General features: G+C 30.9%; 1 protein-coding gene across 3 annotated transcripts in view; it reads right to left on the bottom strand.

The window, feature by feature from the left end:
• Positions 1 to 3583: 3583 nt before the first annotated feature.
• DPY19L4 (dpy-19 like 4) overlaps positions 3584 to 11981 on the bottom strand; it is a 54731-nt gene continuing 46333 nt past the window's right edge. For all 3 annotated transcript variants that reach the window (XM_031947001.1, XM_031947002.1, XM_031947003.1), the window contains 2 exons: positions 8865 to 9023; positions 3584 to 7356 (listed from right to left, as the gene is read on the bottom strand). In XM_031947001.1, the coding sequence (XP_031802861.1) occupies positions 7192 to 7356; positions 8865 to 9023 (324 nt within the window). In that variant the 3' untranslated portion in view covers positions 3584 to 7191. The remainder of the gene's footprint in view (positions 7357 to 8864; positions 9024 to 11981) is intronic.

Genomic DNA, 11981 nt, shown 5'->3' with positions numbered 1-11981 from the left:
TAATCACCAGCAATTCCTTTGACAGCAGTGAGGGTCTTTCATTTCTTTGTTGAATTTCTATGGGGATATTATTTACAATCCAAGAAGCAGGTCAGTCATTACTTTTTCTTCAGCAAAGGGGTTGAAAGAGTAAAGGTTCTGAACTTAATGCATTGTTGAACAAGTTGTGAACCAATTCAAGCATTCTGGAGGAAAATCTGGAACTTTGAAAAGACTACTGATCCAGCAATATCACTATCAAAAAAAACTAAAAACCTCATAAAAAAGGGAAAGGATCCATGGGTATAAAAACATTTATAGCAGCTCTTTCTGTATTGGTAAAAAAATTAGAAATTGTGAGGATTGCCCATTATTTGGGGAACAGGTGGTTGTGGTATTGGAATGTAATGAAATACTATTGTTCTTTAAGAAATGAGTAAGCAAATTTCAGAAAAGCTTGGAAAGACTTATGAACTGATGCTGAGTGAAGGGTGCGGAACCAGAACATTTTTTACATACAATAGCAGCAATATTGTACAATGATCAACTATGATAGATTTAACTCTTTTCAGAAATACAATGATCCTAGACAATTCCAAACTACTCATGATGGAAAATATTATTCACATCCAGAGAAAGAAGTAGGGAGCCTGAATACAGATTGAAGCATACTATTTTCACATTTTTTTTTCCTCATGGTTTTCTCCTTTTGTTCTGATTCTTCTTTCACAACATGACTAATGTGAAAATGTTTAACATGATTAACCTATATCAGATTGCATGCTACCTTGGGGAGGGAGAAAAATGTAGAACTCACAATCTTTCAAAAATGAAGGTTTATGTTTAACATATATTGAATTGCTTGCCATCTGGGGAGGGGGTGAGGGAGTGGAGGAGGAAATCTGAAGCACAAGGTTATGTAAGGGTCAAATTATCCGTGCATATGTTTTGAAAATAAAAAAATTAAAAAGAATTAGTCAGGATTGCCCAACAAGGGAATGGATTGCTGCATAGAATTCAAGAGCCTCTTGACACTGGAAATCTTTTGAGTAGTTGTTAGGCATTGCATGCTAAAGATTGTGAGGTAAAAGGTTGAACTGATCAACTTCCAAGATCCATTCCAGTTCTAAGAGGAACAGGCACTCTGCAGATATGGAGACAGAGGAATTCAGTTCAGTTCTCAGTTTTGTCATTTAGTAGTCTTAGACTAGTAAATTTACCTATTCCAGCCTGTTTCCTTTTCTGTAAAATGAGTGAGTTGACTAAGATCAGAAATGTCTATCATGTGGCTTGCAGGTACTCCTAAGTGTTGCACATACCAAATTAAAATTTAATTGGGAAATATTTAGCAAAATAAATAAAATATAAAAAATCAAAAATGAATGTTGAAAACTATCTTTACATGTAATTGGAAAAAATATTAAATGCCCCCCCAAAAGAGTATATATACTGGATTGCAAATATGATTTTTTCTTCCATGGAAATGACCTCCAAAAGGCAGTGGCAAAAGGCAAGTGGGGAAGGGGGAAAGAGTGAATGAAGGAAAGCAAGGGACAAGAATCTGCTAAAGTCTAAGTGAAGACTCAGTGACTGGGGTCTTCACTTATTTTAGAGATTTTATCAGTTTTTAGTGTGAATTTATTTCTAATACTTGAGTTTATATCCTAATTTGAAAAAATTTATTTACTTTATTAATATTTGATTATAGGTAACTAGTTTAAATGTGCCATTTTGTTAAGTACTCATTTAACAAAGCAGGTATTATTCTCAACTATTCATAAGATCTTTCCCTGGGGCACAATGATAAATCCTTTGAAGTTTTATTTCTGAGACTTAAAAAAAAAAAAAAAATCTTTGCACAGAACACTTAAGTTTGCAAGATTGGTGATTCAAAGACATTGTCCAACATTCTTTTTTGTATATGCTGGTCTAAACTTTAACTCACGTTTTTGTTGCTGAGAAGACTGAAGGGCTAACTTGATTTGAAGCATCAGATTTCTTCATTCTGAGAATTTGAGAATTCTTCCAATTATGAAATTTTGCCAATTTTTTTCACTAAATGAAAATTTTCAATGACATTCAAATATGGTGCTTAAGGCTATATCTTCTCCATCCTTTTACCCCCAAACACCATAAGCTCCTGATGGAAACTCCCTTCATTAAGGGAAAGCTGCAACTCTGTAATTTGTCATAGAAGGGTTGTCTGGAGGCATTAAGTCTAAATCAAGAGTTTTTGTCTGTCAGAAATCTCCAACATTCCATGGGATTAGACTAAATTTTTTTCTTCTGAGGCTTTCAAAATATTTCATATACTGCCATTTTAAAAAGTTAATCTCTTAAAATTATCATTCACTAAGCTTTTTCTGTGGGGAGCCAGCTGTAAGTCTATAAGCCTGGAGAAGTTTAGGACACATGGCAAGGCCAGTTTCCCAACTAACTCATATCTGAACTCCTTTGGATTATTTACTGACAGTTGACATGACTGAAGTACATATTGAGAGAGAATGCTGCTTCATCCAGCGCTCATGCCAGTTGCTGGCATTTTTCTACTATATTTTGTCATTTTCTGTTTCTGGTGTTTTAAACTCATATACTGTTTTAGATATTTTCCCAAAATTTGCCATATTTTAGCCTTGGGTCTTCTTGATCACCTGAACTTTTTTGATGTGTTTGTTATTCAATCTGCTTTGCTTTTTATTATTTTTGCATTTTTATTTCCAGTACAATTTTATTTGTATTCTTTGTTTTGTTTCTTGATTCTTCATGTAAAATTAGAATTTGGTTATTTGTTGAACATTTTTTCTTGTGCTACAGATTTTTTCTTCTATTTTACCATCTTACTTAAATTTGTTGGCTGATTTTTTTTTTTTGGCAAGGTAGTACTATGAGTCATAGTATGCTTGTTTAAAACCCATCTGTAAGTGAAACACAGATTAGAAGTCCAAAACAACTTTATTATGGTTAACAGAAAACAAGTAGGTTAATTCATCATGAAATAAGGAAGTCCCTTTCTGGTGAAGTAGTTATACGAGGTTACAAAATATGAGGTAAAATATTTTTTTGTCCCAAATCTATTAAAAGACATTATCACACGTTCACTGGTTTTAATTCTGATGAAAATGTTGTCTCTTAATTTATTAGAAAATAAACATTCTTGTCAAGTATTCTAACTAAAGAATTAGCATAAGTGTGAGTAGCATTCTCACACCTAAATGTCTGTACAAATACTAAAGAAAACAGGAAAATGACACATGGAAAAACTGAAAAGTAATATTAGCAAGTTAATTCAAACAGGAAACAATTCCTTGTCTAAGTTGCCTCCATTCTATTAAGTAAATACAACTTTATGACTCTGCTAAGTGTCAAAAGCATATGTACTTGTGAAAGATTAGACAGATGTTTACATACACCATAATCTAAGCATTATCACCAGAAGATCTTTAGTGACAATTGGCTCACAATTATGCCAAATATATGTGAAATCAGTATATGTGGTCCCACAAAATCTTTTAGGCTTGTAAGTTATGAAACACACTCAAAAATTTCTTAAATAATCCTTAACAGACATTAAAAGATAGTTGAGAAAAACACATCTCTTTGGAACTTTTAGAGCTAATGTAACTTTTATTTGAACAAAATAGCCTGAAAATGAGGTATTATTCTAATGAAATATTTTCCATATTTATATCAATTTCACTTTTAATATCTTACAGTTGATACACAGGATTAGTGGAATCTAAAATTAAGCTTTGTACTTAAAAACCAAAAGAAATGGGGAGAAATGCATGTCAATGACACAAGTGATCATTTGAAGTCAGCAAGAAAAGTAATCAAATTAATACTGGTAAATAATATTTGGGCCATTCATATAGAGTAGCATTCATATTTTCTTACATTAAAGCAATTGTACTAATAACAATTTAAGTAAATTCTACATGAAAAAGCTGAGATTTATACAAAGGATAAATTAGGGAGTCATTATTTGCTTTGCAGAACGTTTTTTTATAAAAGATTTACATGATGAAAAACAGATCTTTTAACAGCAGTAGTCCTTAGAGTACTTAAAATATTTGTTTGAAAAAAAAATCTACTTATATACAATTTTAAGCGCATGCCCTCTGTGTAAAGTGAAGCACATAAATTATCATATAAAAGGTCAAAGGCAAAAAAAGGACTAAAATTCTCATGAAGTCATCAAAAGTAAATATGATTATAGTATAATTTAATAATTCTCATGTAGTTTCGGTTTTCCTTCATTTTGGTTTTAAATGGGAATTAAGAGAACTTTGAACCTGTAGATTTACGATCAACCATATAACTGATGTACCAAAGCTTTGTTTGACTTGATTATCATTTTTTGTGTTCCAGTTTAACATTTTTTCTTAGTCTTGAAACTACAAAAATTGGTATATTGAGATGTGATTATTGGTAATCTGGACAGACATCCTTAAAAAAGGATCTTAGCTGAAACTGACACATTTTTGATCCAGTATTGCAGATACACAACATAGATTAAACTTGAAACAAAAAAAGTGTAACAAAAACTTCAATAACAAAAGATACCAGGAATAAGAAGAATTGCTAAGAGTAGGTTAACAAAAAAATGGTGCGATAGACTTTGTATAATGTACAAGTTTTTTTTTTGTTGTTGTTGTTGTTTTGTTTTGTTTTTTAACCTGGAGTTCTGGAATATAATCAAGTAACCAAAATGTTTTTAGTTAGCATAGGTGTCTTAGAAGTATTAGCACCCTTCTTACCCAACAGTAGATGCTAATAACAAACACAACATAATGACAACCCTGTCTAGAAAATGAGTTTACTAAGGAAATAATTACCATTATTTTGCCTAGAGAAAATAGGTAAAAATGGATAACAATTTTTCAAGAAGTTGAAAACAGAGTAATCAAGGCACTTAATTTTAACAAGTTTGAAATGACAAAAGTATATTTGGATTTTCTTTCATAAACACTTCTCACTCAAGACTATGAACATTGCTTATTTATTTATTTTATAATGCTAGGCACATATAAAGGAGAAGTCTTATTACCACATAAAAAGAAATTGTAAAGTCACAAGTGAAGATATTATTTCATAGGTAGAAATCAGCACATGGATTTGCTACTTCCACCCAAAGTTTCCTAGATTTTGGTGTGGCTTTAGTATATAGTAAAAATTGAACATAAAAAACTGTCAGTGAATGTCCATCAATCTCTTCTGTTAAAGAGCTCAGTTTTTCCTTTTTAATAGCTGCTGCATGAAAAGATTTTCTTAAAATTCAAGTAAAACTGTATTTGAACCAAAGAATCTGCTTAAGAAAGCAGTATTAGTAGAAGAAAAATTTTATTATAACTTAAAAAAAACTCAAATCTACTGAGTGCCACGTAAAACAATGATCAGATCAATGAAATTAATGAATAGATCCATAAAAGCTAATTTTTCAATGCTACACTGGGAGGTCAATTTCCTATTAACTATTTTTTTATTCTTTCTTTAATAGTGGTATAGATTGCTTTTGACATCCTTAAAGAACATATTATATAGGATTTTTTTTTTACTATATGGCCTGATACTCCTGTGCAGTAAAGCATGTTAGACAATATTTGTCCAGTTAAAAATTCAATATTGTGTAAAACATAATGTGAAACTTACTACCCAGGAAGTACAAATATTTAAACTGAAGTACATCACCTAAAGATGCTAAAGCATTACAGAATTGTACATGTAAAAATGAAGACTAATGAAACTGATTCCATGTTCATAACTCCATCAGTTCTTCAACACTGAATGCACTCAGTATTTGTTAGCTAGTAAAATACATGATTTTTCAAAAATATATTCATAGAAGATTTCTCCTAATGTATTTAAGGGTAGTGATGTAATTTTGGCACTATTCTAATAACTAAAAACTTTGAAAAGATTTTGTATAAGACTATGAAAAATATTATATATTTATCTTTACATCCTGAAAATATGTCTACAGGTTGCCACTGCTCATAAAATTTTTGATGACTTAGCAAATATTGTAAGCAATTAAAATATAACAAATTTAAAGAGATTACAAGATGAATTGTGGACTCTAAAAATGATAAATCTATAAAACTGATTTAAATTATCAGTTTTCAGTACTGATGTTTATAGAAGATCTTATAATGACAAAGAATTTATTTGGAGTTTTTTGAAATAAGTAACTATGAGTGCATAGATGTGGTAAAGAGCAGAGAGCATGAGTAATTTTACTATTTCTAATGCATATGCAGTCTTATTTCAGGCCAGGTTAAATTTAGGTACTCAATTTTCTTTAATGGAGACAAGTTAAGACAAAATTACTTATACCATTATGGTAGCTGGCAACAGATTAAGTTGCATGAAAAATTCTGACAAGAAACATCCAAGCAGATTTTATTTCTAATACTTATATTTGCAAATATATGATAATAGCCTTTGAAATGCATAATAAAAATGTAGGCAGCAATAATTATTTTTATCATGATCAAACTGGCATTGAATGTGTGATCATTTTGCTGTGACAAAAAAAGGTTAACTACATAATAATACAGAATTAAAACATTGTATTATGCATAGATATATTGAGATAGTAATGTACTCATAAGCAATATTTAAGAAAAACCAAACTATTTGTATGAATATCATAAATATTTTGATTTTGGACATTAGAAAGAACAAAGCTTCATGTCACTTTAAAAGATTACTTCCCTTTGTCTAATGCCCATTTAGAACTATGCTATTTATCTTTACAGCTACTGCTTTCCTTAACTCTTTATTGTAAGGATTAATAAAGTTATATACCATGGTACACAGTAAAAGAATAAATCCCTTATAGACCAACTGTACTATATAAAGGTTTTACTACATGTAATGATGTTTTGACCTCCAGTATATTCAAATTCATGTAAAAATGGAGTTCTAATATACTTTATTTAGATAAACATCCATGGGGAACATATGATAATATTTTATAAAGTAAAATATGGAAAAACCAATGCAAAAGAAAAATATGTTACTGTTGATATTAACATCATAAGTTTTGATGTTATATTGCCTATAAAATTCTGGGTCTGGTAACAAAGCAAGGGGGAAAAAAACTTTTTAAATCCCCACACTTTGATTTGCAAAATAATACACAAGTAGGAAAATAGCATCTCATTCCTCTTCATGTCAAATCAGTCTTTGAAAAGAAGGCTTTGCTATTTTTCAGGACTGGAAGGATATCACAGTATTAATTTTATATACAAAGTAGGATCTATTCCAGTATACTCTAGTGAAATAATTCACATATGGAGAATAATTAATTTTGATCTCATGGCAAAATCGTCCATATTTTGAGTAGGTAAAACTGTCTCCTTCTTCACAAACCACCTATATCAAAAGATACAAAACAGCAAATTAAAAATACTTCCTTCAGTTCTAGGGGAAAATCAAATATAAATAGCATAATTTTCAGTAAATACTACATCACTGATGTACACAGGTTATATGCCATTTTAATATTAAAAACTGACATTTTAAGGCACTTTCAATTTACAAAGAATTTTACATTTATTATCTCATTTGATTCTGCCAACAATCCTTTGGGGGGCGGGGGTAAGCATTATAAGTAAAATTTTCATTTTATGGAGGAGAAAACTGAGGCTTATGACTAATAGGATGAGAGACACAATTCAAACTCCTATTTCTCCCGACTTCAAGTCCAGCATTCCTTTTATTAAACCACATCATCCCCTTATTAATTTTCAAGAGTAAGCTTTAATTTGGTCACCAAGGCATAGCTACTATATAAGTTAATGAACATTTTGGCTCCACAACTGGACTGCTGGAACCAAAATTATTTCTTTAGTTTCAAAATTAAGAAAGCCAAAGACTACATAGTTTTCTGATCAAGTCAGCTTTGCTACTCTTCAAATATGACTAGAAAAACAAATGCTGAGAAATGGCTCTAAGTTTAATTTTCTACTTATATAGTTACTGTCAACTCTTAATGACCTGAGTAAGGAAGCAAGATTGCAGCTTATCCAAGACAAATCTTTAACTTTAACTAAGGGGTCAGGGATGAGGGGTAGTTATGGAGACAGTTTATTTTATACTCTATTCTCCTTTTTGGACTCTTACAGACTCAACTTAGGTCCATTATGAAAGACATTTTAAATTATAACATTTAATTATCTGCTCAAGATGAAATAAAGTGAGAATGAGAACAAACTGAAAAGGCAAATATGCTTAGGTTAGAATTTTGTACAATCTCAGGGAAATAAGATTCATAGTCAAAGTGTAAAAGAGGAAGGAATTGAGAAGATAGAAATACTGGTCAATTTTTCAGTCCCGCATAAATAGGAACTCTCCAATATGACTTCACTATTTTGAAGTAACTGACAACTGACTTAAAGAAATGCTTTTTAATAAGATGCCATGTTAAGTGCTTATTACTGAAGTCTTCGTGAATTGTTACAATTTCATCTTGTCATTTAAAAATTCAAGGCCATAATTATAAGTAATGTTATACATAAATAAACAAGGTGAATTGAATCCAGTTGATATAGAGCTTTTCTGACAAGATGATTCTGAGTGTGTCCTCCCAGAGAATCCTACATAACAGGTATCCCAATTTCCCTATTACTTTTCAATGCCAAAAAGTTTTATTGCAGACTAGGATTAAAGAAAGACAAGTAGGAATAAAGAAATGAATAAATCACATTAGCACTCCAAGTCAAATTCATAATCTCAAGTAATAGTGACAAACATTTTATATCTTTGCTTATATTTTAAGTATAATTTTTAAAATTTTTTAAATTTCTGAAAATCAATTTTTGAAGCTTATTTCTTTACGTAAAGATAAATATATGTATTCAGTCTTCCAAAAAGTTACTTACATGGCCATTTGCAATATCCAACAAGTCTTTAACTCTACATCCTCTCATGGTTCCCACCTCATTGCAGATAGCATCTTCTACAATCAAGTAGTTAGCTTTGTAGGATGTAAGTATCTTATAAATATCTTCAGCGGACCTCTTTGAGTAGATTTGATAAATCTATTGGGTAAGAGAATAAAATAATTATGACTTCAAAATGTATGACAATATCAACTATTCGATACTTACATATTCAGCATCTCTGTGCCTAGGTCTGTGAGGGTCCAGAAGCACTCTACATATACCTTCTGCCAGTAATAAGCTTGTATTTGTGGGAGAAGACTAAGAATTATGAGTTGGCAAAAAGACTTCAATTTTGTTCAGAATATAATTCCTAGGGTTAGAAGTTAGAACAAGAAAGGATTTACAAATAATCTTTTCCAATATGTTTTTAGAGTTTATTCGTACATAATTTGCATTTAAGTTTCCTGACAGCCAGGGTCATTATTTATTACTATGTTTTTTATATGCTACATACGGTACTTAGCCAAAGAGGAGTTTAAGAAATTGTGGTTAACTATTTATTGAGAAAAAATACTGAAATACTATATTCCAAAGTAATCCATAAAGAAAAGAATGAAGAAAATGTGGTAATGGTAGCAAGCATTAATCATTTAGCAGAAAGAAAAACAAAATTCAACAGAGATCTCTTTCATGCTTTCTCCTGGAAATGTAATGCTAAATACCCAAATTTCAGTCATTTGATATTTTTTGAAATATAGAGAATGACGTCTATATTTAAAAGGTAATATGGGCACTGTTATAAATCACACTTATCTTAAGATCGGAAATGCTTCTACACACAATAATTAAAAAACAAAAATTAGTTTTGGAACACTAGGTTGGATAGTCAGCATATGCAGGTTGTAGTCACGGCTATAGGAATTTGGAAAAACTCCTTAAACTTTTTTGAGTCTATTCTTCTGAAGAACCTGAAAAATCCTCTTAAAACTTATTTTCTTTCTTACCATTTACTTCTTAACTCCAATTGCCTTGCATTCTCCTTCCCCTCTCCCCCAAATTCTTTATTCCAATCACACTGACAGACTCTAGATAAGCTCTAAACTTGAATTCTAAAATTCTAAAATCTATTAAAATTAATTCAAAGAACTTAAATTAAACAATAATGAACTGGGATAGTAGAATGGAAAAGAGAATTGAGAGAAAGAAAATAACTGAATGTTCTGAGTAAGGAAGGAAGGAGTAGAAGATGAGTCTAACCTAGTTTAAGTGGAAAGAAGGTGATATCATTAAAAAAAAAAGTGAAAAACAAAAAGAAAAGATGATTATTGAAGTGAAGAGGAAGGTAACTGATTTTAAAATGTAGACTTTGGAAATGTAGCCAAACATATAAATCAAATGCCTGGTAATAGACTTGAAATTTGGGCCTGAAAAACAAGAGTTTGGGGTTAGCAATTTAAACTTGTTTTTATTCATTAGTTTTAGTCATATCTGACTTCTTCATTCCATTTGGGATTTCCTTGGCAAAAATATTGGAATAGTTTGCCATTTCCTTTTCTGGCTCATTTTACATAAGAGAAAACTGAGGCATATGGGGTTAAATATCTTGCCCAAGATAACCCAGCTTGGAAGTGTATAAGGCCAGATTTGAACTCAGCAAGAAGAATCTTCCTGACTATAGGTCCAGCACTCTATCCATTGAGCCACTTAATTGCTCTAATTTGAACTTAGGTGATTATTAAAGCAATAGTAGTAGGGGGAGAAAAATCTAGAATTTAATCTAATCAAAGAAATATTTATCAAATGCTTACCAGGCACTGGGGGAGATACAGTATTTAGGTAACATAGTCCTCTCTGCCCATCAAATTTATAGTCTGGTATGTAGATAAAGACGGAAAATAAACATGAATTATAAAGCATAAATACATGTACAGAGATTTTTTCTTTTAAAGTATTAAGTGGGATATTATTGGGAAAAAATTGTGACTGACAGGAATAAGTTAATCTTCCTAGAAGAGATGGTATTTAAAATGAATTTTATTTTTAATTTTTATTTTATTTTTTTTTTTTTGCTGAGGCAATTAGGGTTAAGTAACTTGCCCAGTATCACACAGCTAGAAAGTGCTAAGTGTCAGAGGCTAGATTTGAACTCAGGTCCTCCTGACTTCAGGGCTGATGCTATATCCACTGTACTACCTAGCTGCCCCTAAAATGGATTTTAAAGAGAACAGATAGGAATTCAATAGGCAAAGAGAGAGGAAGGAAGGAAGGATATTTTGGCTTTGAAAAAGCTTGATCAAAGGTCTAGAAACTGAAAAATACAATGTTTGGGGAGATAGAGACTAATCCAATTTAGTTGGAACACAGAATACATGGTCCTAGCCATGTATTATCTTGTAATACTAGATAATTTGAGGAAAGAACATTTACAAGTGGGGGATCAGGACAGGTTTCCTATAGGAAATGGTACACAAGCTGGATTTTTAAAAAACCTAGAGATCCTAAGATACACAGAAGTGAGGAAACAATACATTTTCAGCAGAGGGAACAGCTTTTCAAAACTTAAAAGTAAGGAAATGGAAAACCAAGTTCAGAGACTTTTAAGCAAGTAGGTTAATTTGAACATTTGGGTATATAAAGGGCAGTAAAGTAAAATATAAAAATAAATCTGGAAAGATAGGCTAAAATCAGATTTTGAAGGACTTTAAGTATTAAACTAAGAAGTTTAAATTTGATCCAAGAGGCAATAGTTGTTAAAAAAAATTTTTTTGATGACTATTATTTAATTTATTGTATACACCTATTGGAAGAATTAATTTATGTTAAAAGCAAATAGGTCCATAGGACCCCCCTATTCCTGACCAGATAAGATGATAGAAAACTTAACATATAATTAACCCTTTTGGCTCTGTTTGAGAGACCCTCTGGAAAGGCCTTTTTAGAGAGACATATTAAACATAAGAATTTGATGGGAATGTTTATAACTTATCTTTCATTGAAATAACTATTTTTATAAACATTTTATATTCAATCAAAAATGCTATAAATGTCTTTGCAATTCTCCATCTTTGGGATAAAAAGGATACAATTTCAGAGTTGCAAAATTCTGGAAGAGTT

The sequence above is a fragment of the Sarcophilus harrisii genome, chromosome 1 (genome assembly GCF_902635505.1).
Source record: "Sarcophilus harrisii chromosome 1, mSarHar1.11, whole genome shotgun sequence".
Classification (NCBI taxonomy): Eukaryota; Metazoa; Chordata; class Mammalia; order Dasyuromorphia; family Dasyuridae; genus Sarcophilus; species Sarcophilus harrisii.
The sequence above is the reverse complement of the archived record's forward strand: the minus strand, read 5'-3'. Positions and strand labels throughout refer to the sequence as shown.